Below are 14,239 nucleotides of genomic sequence, written 5' to 3'. Positions count from 1 at the left end.
CCTCATCATTTCTGATACACTGGCAGGGCTAGGGGCCAGGACTCTCCTCTTCGGGGTTTTTGGGGGATATTGCTAACTCCGGGTCAGATAACAGGCAACCCACGCACAGTAGATGCGCTCGGTGTGAGGTCTCGCAGCAAGCTATCATACGGCGCATTTCTGGGCTTTTAAAAAAAAAAAACGCTATGCGTCGCCAGGTGTTTCATCGGATTTGAGGTGTTACCTCCTTTGACAGTATCACAGTATCAGCTTAAAGCACTTGTTGCAGGCTGCTGAGTTTGCATATTTTGCTGTGAAGTACAGCCAGACTTTTGACCGCTTCGCCTTGGGCATTTTAATCTGTAGCTCTGCTCTAAAAGAACGTACGTACCTGGACCCGCCTACTATCCTGGGAAACGTAAAATGATTGGCTAGAAGTGTATCACAGCTCAGGAAAAAAAAGCACCGAAATAAAGCACCGAAATGTGCGCTGCTTTTCGGTCTGGTTACTACCTTTTATGTCAGAACCGGTACCATCATGGCACCGGACACCGGTACCATCATGGCACCGGACACCGGTACCCATCCCTACCACTGAGCTAATATTAGCATCAACGAAGCAGAGAACATCTACTTTACATGTATTATAGGATGTATACATATCATATTCTATCATATTTATAGGAAGTTGGGCTTAAAAATCACTTCTGCAAACCAGACTATGCAGTATTTTGAAATTGTGATGAAGTTATGTAAAGCAGAAGCTTTGTGGTTTTTAGAAGAGAATTTTGACTTCTCTTCCTGTGTTTTCTTGGATCCATCAGTGGAGCTAAAGCACCAAAACATGTTTAATGAGGCAGACTTCTAGTTTTCTTCTGCTAATACTGAAGAAACATTTACTAAGATTTGACAGCACAACATTATACCGCCACTGAGCCCGATAGGTCCGAGGTTTAAAGAAGTGATCTTACTGTAGCATCCCATACTTAAAAATTTATTTAAAACTTTTATTTTGTATTTATTCTGCTAATAAACTGATGTGTATAGTAAGCGTTTTTATGGAACATAAAGCTATGCATATATTACGCACGACATCGCTCCCATTTAGAGATTTTTTATACCACATTTTTACCTCATAAGAAGACTCCTAACAATTTCTGGTCCTTGACTTAAAACTTGTACAACCTAACAAAAACAACATAATCATTATCTAAGTCCTCTGTCCTATTAAACTACTATCAAATATAACAGTCAACTTTAACTGTATAGTTAGTTACCTTTTACACTTAGCCTAAGCCTTGAGAAATCAAATGTGCTTCCTTTCAAACAATGATCATTACTAAGAACTTCAGCTCTATCCTCTTAGCCAACACTCACTATTGGCCACTGACTAACTTTTCTGTAGTCAGATTATTTCTGTGAGCGTCACCCTTTAAAACAATGATCATTAGACTCCTGTAGAATTAATTTAATATTCAATTTCTGGGTTATGATAACCGGTCAGCAGCACTGTTTGCTATCAAATAAATGTTTCCTTTTAATGCTAAGACCAATACTGTATGTTAAAAAGTATCATTGTTCTTGGCAACGTCTACACCAACATGTTAAAAAATTAGCATGCAACTTCTTCAAACATTTTGGACCAAAACTATTTCACAACACTATTTTGCATGAAAAGCTTAGCAGCAGCGATCATTAGAAAACAACGACAGTGTCAGTTCAGTTCAGCGAGGGCTCTCCCATCTCTCATAATTCCCATTTAAATAAAGCCTAAGCCCTCATGAATCTCTCTGCATCTGCTTCTTAAAATTCATGAGAAAGAGGTTATACCTATTGCACCATGCTCAGCTATCCTTCAGTTCAGTTTGTACACTTTGTGTTTTTAAATCTGGGATGCCACGGAAGTAGCTTTGATTGAAGCAAGCAAGTAATTTATTTATATAGCACTTTCAGATCAGCCCCCAGTTGAACACAAAGTGCTGTACACTTGACATGCCAGAAACGATACATTGAACATGTTAAAAAATAAATAAAAAAATAATATAAAATAAATTAATTTAAAAAATAAATAAATAAGATGATTATTAAAATGACATTTAAAATAATAAAATTAGCACAAATAGCAAAAACAATAATAAAATAGTATAAAAATGATGATGAGAATTACATTTAAAACAACTGACAGTATTTATCTTATGGTTCTTTTTGCATTGCCCCTCAGGTCATCACCGTTTCTATGAAACAAGCTCACTTAAATGGACCCCTCTTCCTAAAGGCTCACTTTATGCTGATCGTGCAGTCATCTGTCAATATAAAAACCATCAGATTCAAAACAATAGTGGGTAAAAGTGCTTTTGAAAACTGCAACTTGTGGACACCACAAATATGTGCAGCAACGATGGCTATGGCTGGGCGTCTGTGTTTTGTAAATATTAAATTCATTAACTCCTTATTGTGTTATATAACAGTGGAAAAGCAGGTCAGTCAATTATTGCTATACAGGTCCATGGGAATCAACTTGCATAAGAAAACGCTAACTGACGTGGAAAACATCTGCCATCAGGGAATACCATATGTAACACAGCAAGTAGAATATTAACAGCTGCACAGGAAAGGCACCTCTCTGATGCAGTTTTATGCATGCTTCGAATCACACTGAGAGCATTTCAAAAGGTTTAGTCTTTTATTTTGATAAATGACCAGATTCTCTGTCATTTACATGTGTGGTTTTGTCTCCTCCTGACCTGCTCTGTACAGCCTGATATGGCTTCCAAGCAAAAACAGACTATTAGACACAGTTTCAAGCAATGCCATTTTAAATTCAGGGAATTTAAAATAGAAAGTAGCTCGTCCACAGAAGGACTGGTAGCTCCCCTTACGATAAGGGTTCAGATCGCGCGTACAGGTGTGAAATGTGTGTTTAGTTAGTTTGTTTGTTTGCTTGTTTTAATCAATTTTAAATCATGCTTTTTATTTGTTTTTGTTTCTAATGTCTCTGTAAAGCACTTTGAATCACCTTGTTGTTGAATTGTGCTATACAAATAAATTTGCCTTGCCTTGCCTAGAGCTGCTTGTGAAATCCACTGCCGTCAGCTCTGGCATAAGCCAGAATGCAACATAGTCTCACCCAGCTGCATTTGTCGCACCCAGAATAATCGCATATATGGATATGACAGAAAATGTAAAGAAGAAGAATAGAAGCCACAAGGAGAATTTTGTTTTTGTTTGTCTTGGTTTGTGTTTTTTATGATGAGTGGGAAGAAGAAAGAAGGAAAAGGAAGACAGAGGTGTGAGCTGACTGCTACACACTGTGGCCTTTCATAATATCGCCGATGATAGCACAAAAAGAAGACAAAGCCTCTACATGGCTGACCTGTGGAGGAGGTGAAACCTCTCTGCTAAAAACTGAGGCGTTAACTGATAAATTATTGTGTGTGAGCTGTTGTTCCTTTGTGCGGCCAAATAAGCTACAATCCATAACAAAGACAAGTGTTTAAAGGTAAAGCCTGCTTGCACATTAACATTTTTTTCCCCTCTTGTATTGCACACCTTATATGAGGAAAACTGCCAAATGCAAAATAACGAGTGTACTGCAAAGTGTTTGCATGTTATATTGTGAAACTCATTTTCAGCGAGATCAGTTGACATGCACTGAATAACTATTGCACACCAGCCATTTACTGGACAAATAATGACAAGATCAGTATCATAGTATGTGTGCCATCTGTGGGAAAATATGATGCATCTAAAGATAAAGGTCCATACAACTACCTCCAGCGCATCACAGGTTTTCTAAAAATACAGACATGCTAAATGGGAAGCATACACTTTCAGCATATACACTCATTTCCTGTACCGAATCCATAGTAAAAAAAAAAAATTCCCTGCCTATAGAATAGGGAAAAATGTATGGTTGCTGGAAGTTGTAGGCTGATGCTGGGAGACATCTGTCGCACCAAAAACCTCCTCGTTGGTCACAAACAGATTGAAACATATTGCCGCAACCAACACATTTCAAAAGGCGAAACCTTTATGCTGGAGACTCACTTTTTGCTAGCGACTGGTGGTTGTCAGACATTCACCAACCAGTGTCTAGGCCTGTGGCCTTCTATGAAAAAACAGCTCTGCTGTTAACGCAATGTCAAATTAAAAACAGAAAAAAGGAAGAAAAAAAAATGCTACTGGTCTGCTTAGTGTTTCATGATCTTGATTGACAACTGGCATCTTTACCTTTCAGACTGTCCTGCTCAGCTCTCATGATGTCAATCAGGGAGCTCTCCAGAGTGTTCATGTTGAAGCTGTCAAATGACCTGGTGCGCTCCTAAACAGAGGAGAGAAAAAAGAAACACTGTGTCACATTTTTAGCCTGCTTCAAAGACATGCAGTTAACACAACTATAAAAAGAAATGTGGTAACCAATGGTGTTAACTGTTAAAGCGGAGCAATGAAGAAATTGCCTTATTAATGCGACAATGACTTGGTTAATATCTAAGCTTGCCAAAGACTGTCTTGCCACAAGACAGACATGTTCACTCTTAACTTAGAAAATTTACACAATGGTGAAAACTTCCCGCAATACTTAAAGACTTTTGACCAAAAAGAGTTAAAAAAGGGGAACAGTCACATGCTTTCCTGTTTCTTCTCACCTCACTTGAGCTTGTTTCAAAGAAAAGACTTGACAGAAAGCTTTGTTTCTCTCAATGTGAGAGACTGTACAGGTACACATAGACTTAGTATTGGTTTAAATCGTTTTAAAAGTAAGAAATGAGAAATAAAAAAAGTTATAGCATTTTCTTGGCTCACGTTGTGTTCAGCTTTATTGTGTGGGTCCAGAAGGACTCATCCCAAAGTAGCTTAAAAATTATCTGTAGGTGTGTATCTACCAATGGGAAGAAGAATTAAATGTTGTTCTTTTCTTTTATTAAATCTAGCTTTTGCTCTCAGCAGTTGATTTCTCTCATCTTATAAGATGCTGTTATGTGCTTAATTACTATGTGTTTAATTCAACCCTAATTTCTTTTCTTGCATGTTTTTGTGTGCTTTTCCTGCTGTGCAACTTGCAAAGTAAACACAAGCAATAAACAGACTCGTTCAATGAGGCAACATAATGAAAGTCAAGAGAAAAACAAGCAGTCAAATGGAGCATGAGCCAAGCAAATTCCTGGGCAAAAGCTTCGTCACCTACAACAAGGGCATCCTTGGCATATCAGCCAGCCACACTGGATATAATTGTATGCACACACAAATACGTGTTAACACGCACACACCCATACGATGTGTATATACAAAATATTCTCACACTAAAAACATGTACCCATAAACAAACACACACACTCCAAGTGGCATGCTGATAAGGTTTCAGTGCAGACTCCACCTCAGCCAGACAAAATATGCAGTCTTTGTCAACAACTTCTAAAGAAAGTGATCAACTCTTTGGGTTTCCCTTCCTCTGAAAGAACCAAAAGTTAAATATGAAATAATTATTATTCGCATCTCGCTTTTCAATGTCTCATTGCTTCCTTCCTCCTCCTTCACCATTTTCCAAGCCATTCTCTAACAAATACCAACTTCAAAAGTAGAAATGCCTTAAAAAACCTTTTATATTCCTCATGCATGTGTCAGAGATCTCATACTTGACAAAGGCAGCAATTGTTCTAGCTAGAAGTTGTTGTTCATAGGCTGTACCCTATGACTAAAAAGTTTAGTCATGTTTATTCTCTCAAAACTTGGTCACGACTGAATATGCATGTCCTACTTTCAGTTTGGTATCTAGTCCATCGACTACTTGATTATTTAAGGGATTTTTTAAATGAGAAACAATCTCCAACTAATTTGTAGAGCGGCACTCAAAGAAAATCAACCGTTAGCATTTTGTGTAAATATGTAAAAACATAAAATAGATTATTACAATTTAACAAAAAAAAAAAAAAAAAAAAAAAGACAGGAGAAGGAATGGCTGCCTAACTACTAACTGTCATGCTTCTAAAATAACAATGCCAGAACACACCTGATGTGTTCAGGTTTAACGCTGTAAAAACATCCACTTCGAAGCAATTGAACCTGACAGGATGATTGACAGATCAGACTTCCAAACCATGTCAGCAACGCAGTGTTAAAATAACAAAAGCATCAGTGTGAAACAATGTGGTCTGTTTCTTTTTAAACCTAATCGGCGGACAGTTCAGATGAAATGTGGAAAACTCTAAATCCAAATTTAAAAACTATAAGCAAAGTAAGCAGTAAACTCATACAGTTCAGGTGTAGCAACAGTTCGAATGTTGGTCAGAAAACTTCTGCCTCGAGAAAAACGGAAGAGAAAAGTGTTAAATAACTGAAATAAAGCATGACACAGAAACAAGTTCACCGTTTCAGACAAAACAGAGAAAACATCCTGACAACAACACTACATAGTCAGCTCTGCCCTGGGCCTGACTGATAATGGGCAGAGAATTACCCATCATGTCACTAAGGCTGCATTATCAGTCACTCTTTAAATTTACTATGTTGTTTCTTCAGCAGCAGCTATGCAAAGATCTCTGTTGTTAAACCAGCAACCAATTCAAAGCCTAACGGCAAACTGCAGGCAGTGTCAGAAAAGACTAAGAAATGTTCATTGTCCTTTGTGTTACCATGCTAAAAGGCTCAGAAGAAACACACCTATCCAAGTGAACTACACTTCAAGGGTTGACTAGGAGGGCAACACACTTTTTCTCTTTTTCCTCATTAATCTACCGTCCGGTGTCTGGAGTTGTTCACCAAAATTCAATATCTACTATCTGATCGGCTTGAAGAGCGTGGTTGGGTATCTGGCACACTTGGCTGGTAAAACAGCCAAACTTCCCAGCTGTAGCCAAATTTCTTACCAGCATTTGAGCTGACTACAACAGAAACAACACTGTGGCAGAACACACCCAATGCACTAACTCTCTCTCCCTCAAAACAAATATCAACATGGGGATACAGGCCAGATTGTGTCCACCATTTTCTCATATCCGCTTCAGTATAATATGTGCACTTGCGCTATTGCCTAAGGACAAATAAGTCAAACACTCCAAGGCAAGGGAAGCAGAAACAGAGTCCAGGTTTGGTTTCTGCCTTAAGTATACAAGGGTAATGAGTATATTCCAACATGACGACAAATGCATACAAATAGGAAGCGGACAATGCTGTACGCATTTTTGGATTCGCACGCTTTGTGGCATCAGTTTATTTACCATCATATGTGGGCGGTGTAGTATGACAGGGTAATTCTATTATACTGTTTCTGGATAATACAAATTCATTTTGTGGCTGAGATGGACTCAGTATGGTGGACTTGAGGCCTGGCTGGTTCTCTGCAGTTGCTAAGCATTAGCCTGGAGAGTGATTAATCATCAGATTTCTGCATCTCACTCGCTCTCAACAACTGGCCAGCTGTCCAGCAAAGAGCTTATCCCTGACAGATTGCAAGCATGCACAAATGCACGCACATTAGCCACAAGCAAGAAAAATGACGGTTTATATGGTAGTTCTTGTAATCTATGAACACGGCCTAATGCATACACTTAAATTTGCATGCAGCCCATTCACACTGCAAAATCATCTCTTGCAGAAACGTGTAACCCTGAAGCAGTCTATTTGAAGCTGATAATGTAAACAGTGACAGTGCAGGGTTTTTTCCTTTTACTATGCATGATAGGTGTGAATTGTTGGTTGTATGCAGCAAGGCAACCTTACTCTACCAGGCCCGGTGCCATTTGCTGTTTGTTTGACACTGAATTAAAAACTATGCACCAAACTAATCATTTAAAAATTTTGGACTATTATCCAGAATAAGGATTATGGAACACACAAAAATGGGCTTATTATTTATTATTCCATTACAATTACCTCTCAGATAATTTGACTTTTTCAGCCAGTAATTCTTATCAATCTAAAATTAATAATCAATTCCTTTTTTTCCCCCTTTTCTTTCTTTTTTTGTTTAAATTGGGACCTATGCATTGTCTAAGAAGCTTATTTGAAATGCTTGACAAAAGCGTACTGGGTCACACATGATCAGAAATTGGTTCATCTGTCATTCAATCTATGGTTCATTAAATTATGATATGGGTTAGCTTTACAACCAGTGCATAAAGTGCTGCACACAGCACACACTAGTTGCTTAACACTGACTGAAAAAGTAGTCTAGGTAGATCTGGGCTTTGCCATTCTGGGCTCCCTGGTATATTTACACAGAGTCAATTCCAATCAATTTTAGACATCTATAAAAAACAATGTCTATTTTTGACAGGAGATATTTATTTGGACAGGAGAGCCTATCATCGGCTCCGTCTATAACAGAGACCACCGACAACACGCTGCCTTTAATATCATAAAAGCTCAAGTCAAGCATGTTTGGAAAAAAACAAAAAAGCAAACAAAACCAGGGCTGGGCCTGGCTACCACTGTGTGACTGCTCCCTCTAAACAGAATCTAATCTTTAGCAGCACCAAACTGAGCAACCTCCAACAGATTTTCATGGCATGTAGAGTCATCAAAGAATGATTAAATCCAACATGCTGTGGGTGATTAACTCTCAACATTAATCATCAATGTCATCTGGCTGTTAAGATAAAATGGAAGCTGTGGCAGGGTAAAGGGATGCACAACATAAAGGCAAAAAAAGAGTAACTAAATTACACACTGGTGATGTGTAATTTGTCAAGGCTGTAGAATTTGGAGGTTATTTAATAGTTCGCTTATATTCAATTGTCGGAAGGTTGAGCTTTTAATTACATCCCTGAGATTTGTAAAAGATAGAAAGGCCAAAGAAGGAAGGTAGATACAGCTGTTAAAGAAAGGGGAGAGCAAAAGTGAATAGTGAGGTAATTCATCATAAAAAGAGGAAAAATGTAGTACAGGAAAGGGAAACAAGTTGTTCTTTTGACGCTTGTGATTATTTAATTATCACAAAATAAATATAAAGTTGATAAAACTCATTCCATCCATGTTTTGACAGGCAACACAAAAGTCCAATGACAATGAGAATAGCAGAGTTTGAGCCATATCAGGTTAACGTGACCTGCAAAGCGTAGGAAGAGCAGCAGGTAGTGGCACATGCGCTAATGTCTGGGCTCCTGCAACCACGTACAGTAGAACGTCAGGAGTATGAGCAAGCTAAAGGACAAAATGACACCAGAAAATGTTAACGAAAACTCATGCATTACAGAGCACGACACCCCAGAGGACACAGTCCAAGGCTCAGAAGACTGGGACAGAACGGTTTGAATCAACAGAAAAGTATCGATGCCATTTTTAGTGATTTATTTTCCATTCTTAAATGTGGATCCATTTTATTTATTTGGAACTGACCAAAGAATTTAGACATTTGTTTGCGTTCTTCTGTCACAGAACTTTAACTGATTAGATTGTCACTTTGTTATATACCTATTTTGTTTTAAAATGCAGACCAGAAATAAATATTTAAATCAAAATCAACCTTACATCATCACAAGTAAAAAGTCAAAATTATATACTGATCGATAGACTGACATTAAAGAAAAGAATTGTGATAAAAAAAAATTAAAAAAATTCCACATTGCTCAGCTCTGGTGATTGTACTAAACAGTAATATTAACTACTCCCAGCTGCCAAAAACAACCAAATACACAGTGTTGTCTGAACAGTGTGTGCGTTTGGGTTTTAAAACAAGTGACAAAGGGAGGCGTTCAAGCAGTATTTGAACTGCTTGGGGATTAGATTAAAACAACTCACTTACTGTATGCATTCAGCAAAGCTACCTATAATAAGACACTAGGGCTGCTCAATTAATCGAATTTTAATCACGATTACGATCTGGGCTTTCAACGATCATTAAAAATGACTGAGCCGATTATTAGCCCCTCCCTAATTTATCCGCGACACCTTAAAGGCCGGTCCGTGAAAATATTGTCGGGCATAAACTGGTCCGTGGCGCAAAAAAGGTTGGAGACCGCTGATTAAGAGGACCCGAGGGAAGCTCGGAAAGCTAAGCAGAAGTTATTTGGAGAGTGACTGCCGTTGGTTGAAAAGAGAGTTAAAAAAAAAAAAAAAAAAAAAAAACTTCAGTGGTGTTGCACACTATTTTATATTATTTTTTTAAAGTCATTGTTAACCCTTTAAAGCCGGTCAGAGCAGCACGCTCCGTTTTGCGTAACTATTTTTAAATCCCTGTAGAACCTGAACCGTGTAAGCTAGCGCAATAATTTGCTTTGCATATGAAACCGGAGGAGTTGTACTTACATCTGATGCCATCAGCTTGTCCTCGGTCACGGTTTCGTTCCACATATAGCTTTGCAAAAATTGCATAAAAAGCGCTTGCAGGAACAAAAACATAATATTCCAGAAACACGCTTTGCCGTTCCTATCAGCTGTTCGTAACACTTCCCACAGTGAAATGATGCACCTGCTGTTTTCTTTGCAAATTTGCATCATAGGATTGTTTTTTGTTTTTCCTGCAGTATATAAAAATTGCTGTATCTCCAAAATAAAACTATGAAGACACTCAAAATAAATTTCCTGTTGTTGTAAACTATTTTTTGCAACTTTATTGTATTTAAAGTTTTGAGGGATAAGCCTCTTAAATTTCTCCAAGTAGAAATATATGTAAACAAAACAAAAGCGATTTTCAATTTTTTTTGTAGTTTATTGCACTTTTTTGCAATTTATGTAATTACTATGGACTTAATGCATACATATTATTAAAATATGGGCTATAACAGTTGTATTGATGTATAGCAACTTGAAATGCTCCCACAAATGGCACTACAGCATGTAAAAAAATAATATAAGCTCTGGTGGACTTTGTTCTATAGTAGGTCTTAAAGGGTTAAATAAATATCGTCAAATAATCGTGATCTCAATTTCAGTGAAAATAATCGTGATTATCATTTTTGCCATAATCGAGCAGCCCTATAAGACACCTGAACATAAACTTTCCTTTGTCAACTCTTTTTTGTTATATCAAATTTTGCTGAACACATATTTCAGTGACTAATTAGGGCTTATGCACACACGTATACACAAGTGCCCTTTCTTCCTGTTGCAGAGCGTCTGTCAAGGGCGTAAGAAGGGCACAATGAGGCTGTATGAGCAGGAGAGTTATGTGCTTGCCGGTGCACCGCTCATTAGTTTAAAAAAAAAGAAAAAAAAAAGCAAGTTTTTTTTCTAATTTAACAACACTGTCACAAGGACCAGTGGTAATGGTTTTAACCTTGGGCTTCAAATGACCGAGAGAATTTGTCTGAAATGGCATGACAGTTTTCATGCAGAACATCACAGGTAGGCAAGGAAGGGTACCTGAAAGGCCTGAGGCTTATCTTTAAAGCAAATTTGTCAGTGTCAGCGTGATTGTGTACAGGAACCATAAGGTGTTGTGTTTAACACAGGAAAATGGGCAGGTCTACAGTTCAATTACCTGATACGTGAGTAGGGCTGCTCGATTATGGCAAAAATGATAATCACGATTATTTTCACTGAAATTGAGATCACGATTATTTGACGATATTTATTTAACCCTTTAAGACCTACTATAGAACAAAGTCCACCAGAGCTTATATTATTTTTTTACATGCTGTAGTGCCATTTGTGGGAGCATTTCAAGTTGCTATACATCAATACAACTGTTATAGCCCATATTTTAATAATATGTATGCATTAAGTCCATAGTAATTACATAAATTGCAAAAAAGTGCAATAAACTACAAAAAAAATTGAAAATCGCTTTTGTTTTGTTTACATATATTTCTACTTGGAGAAATTTAAGAGGCTTATCCCTCAAAACTTTAAATACAATAAAGTTGCAAAAAATAGTTTACAACAACAGGAAATTTATTTTGAGTGTCTTCATAGTTTTATTTTTGGAGATACAGCAATTTTTATATACTGCAGGAAAAACAAAAAACAATCCTATGATGCAAATTTGCAAAGAAAACAGCATGTGCATCATTTCACTGTGGGAAGTGTTACGAACAGCTGATAGGAACGGCAAAGCGTGTTTCTGGAATATTATGTTTTTGTTCCTGCAAGCGCTTTTTATGCAATTTTTGCAAAGCTATATGTGGAACGAAACTGTGACCGAGGACAAGCTGATGGCATCAGATGTAAGTACAACTCCTCCGGTTTCATATGCAAAACAAATTATTGCGCTAGCTTACACGGTTCAGGTTCTACAGGGATTTAAAAATAGTTACGCAAAACGGAGCGTGCTGCTCTGACCGGCTTTAAAGGGTTAACAATGACTTTAAAAAAATAATATAAAATAGTGTGCAACACCACTGAAGTTTTTTTTTTTTAAACTCTCTTTTCAACCAACGGCAGTCACTCTCCAAATAACTTCTGCTTAGCTTTCCGAGCTTCCCTCGGGTCCTCTTAATCAGCAGTCTCCAACCTTTTTTGCGCCACGGACCGGTTTATGCCCGACAATATTTTCACGGAACGGCCTTTAAGGTGTCGCGAATAAATTAGGGAGGGGCTAATAATCGGCTCAGTCATTTTTAATGATCGTTGAAAGCCCAGATCGTAATCGTGATTAAAATTCGATTAATTGAGCAGCCCTATACGTGAGTATTCATACTCATATATACGTGTGTGTGCTTTGGGGTTAGGGAGTTAAAAATGTACTTTTGCCTTGTTTGAAATATATTATTAATACATCTGTGAAAAACCGCAGCAATAATTCTACCATTTCACCCCCAAAAAAGGGGTTGATCCATGCAAACCATTCGCCATTGCCACACCTGACATCCTAGTGATCCCACAAAAATATATCAGTTTAAGAATAAGCAGATCGCTCCAGGACACAAATGAGCTATGAACAAATAAAAATGAGCAGAAGAAAATTACTTATCGGAATAAATTCAGGCAATAATAAAATAACATTTAGCTTTGCTTACTTGCTAATCCAGAACTTATACTTCTGCTGTAAAGTGAAAGTTTTATTTCAGGAGTTCACAGTACATATATGAACGGATGTTCACACATACCTTTCTTATCTCTTCTCAACCGGAGTTTACAAACAATGTTTTCTGTCTGCCATTACCAGACATAATAAATAGCTGCATTTTACTCTCGGTTTTATCAGGCACAAAGCAACAGGCCTTGCTTTTTCAGCCACTTCCATGGCTTTGTTTGTCTAACTTTTTTACTGACAATTAACTCTGGACAGGATAGAGTTTACCCAACTGCACTTCCTCTAGTTCACACTCAATATTTTCTGCATCATATTTTCATTAAAGATTCAGATGTTAGCAGTTTTCACGCATGTACTGCCACCCTTGGCCTTTGTAGAATATAACCAACAAAGGTTCATGTAAATACTGAATATCATCTTTAGGCTCCTGAGCACCATCCGTCCAGTTATACATCCATCCATTTTCTTAATCTGATTCAGGATTGGGGGTGGGGTCTGAGGTCTGGAGACTCTCCCAACTGTCATGGTGTGAGAGGAGAGGTAGACCCTCGACAAGTCGCCAGTATATAGCAGCACTAACACAGAGACAGCCAATTAACCTAACATGGATGTCACTGGACTGTAGGAGGAAGATTTAGTATCTGGAGGCAAAAGGGAAACATGCAGACACAGGACCTTCTTGCTGAGAGGCGACAGCTCTAACCACTGTGCCGCCCACTCCAGAGCTACAGTATTTTCCAAACATGCATCCATTTTCTTAACCTCTTATCAAATTCAGGGTCACAGAAGAGCTGGAGCCCATGTAAGCTGACGCAGGGCATCCAACTACAAATATTTAAAGCACAGGCTTATCGAGTAAAAACAAACGGCCTAATAGTCTAATATTCGTAACGCAAACCAGCTTACAACCCCGTGTACTGGTCATTTACAGGTCTGATTTTACATAAAAAGTAGCGTTGTTTTGGTTAAAGCGATATGTAAAACCACACTCTGCAAAGATTTTCTGGACATACACAGAGACAGTTTTAATAATGTGCCTTCAGATAACAGCATCATTATTTCTAAGCTGCACAAACAGTCAGGAGCGCTGTAACCAACAGTTACCCAGGTGGCTTACTGAGGCAATATCCTGTGCTGGCTTCTCTACCTCAGACCCTGCAGGTCTTGACCTGGTCACTGGCCAGATTTACCAGTCTGAAACCACTCAGTACACCTGACACAGCAGCAGGCTTCTGACCTTGAAATTCACGGGTGAAGAATTAGAGGACAAAGAAGGAAAGAATAACAGATAGAAGAAGAAGAAAATAAAGACTTCCCTGACATTTAAAAAGTACACATTTCTGGTCAAAG

General features: G+C 38.0%; 1 protein-coding gene across 4 annotated transcripts in view; it reads right to left on the bottom strand.

Annotated features, from left to right (window-relative positions):
* cpeb4b (cytoplasmic polyadenylation element binding protein 4b) overlaps window positions 1-14,239 on the bottom strand; it is a 34,785-nt gene that overhangs the window by 13,851 nt on the left and 6,695 nt on the right. For all 4 annotated transcript variants that reach the window (XM_004550326.6, XM_004550327.6, XM_004550328.6 and 1 more), the window contains one exon: window positions 4,210-4,300. In XM_004550326.6, the coding sequence (XP_004550383.1) occupies window positions 4,210-4,300 (91 nt within the window). The remainder of the gene's footprint in view (window positions 1-4,209; window positions 4,301-14,239) is intronic.

This window comes from Maylandia zebra, linkage group LG10 (genome assembly GCF_041146795.1).
Source record: "Maylandia zebra isolate NMK-2024a linkage group LG10, Mzebra_GT3a, whole genome shotgun sequence".
Lineage (NCBI taxonomy): Eukaryota > Metazoa > Chordata > Actinopteri > Cichliformes > Cichlidae > Maylandia > Maylandia zebra.
Note: the sequence above shows the minus strand (reverse complement) of the source record. Positions and strands in the feature narration are given on the sequence as shown.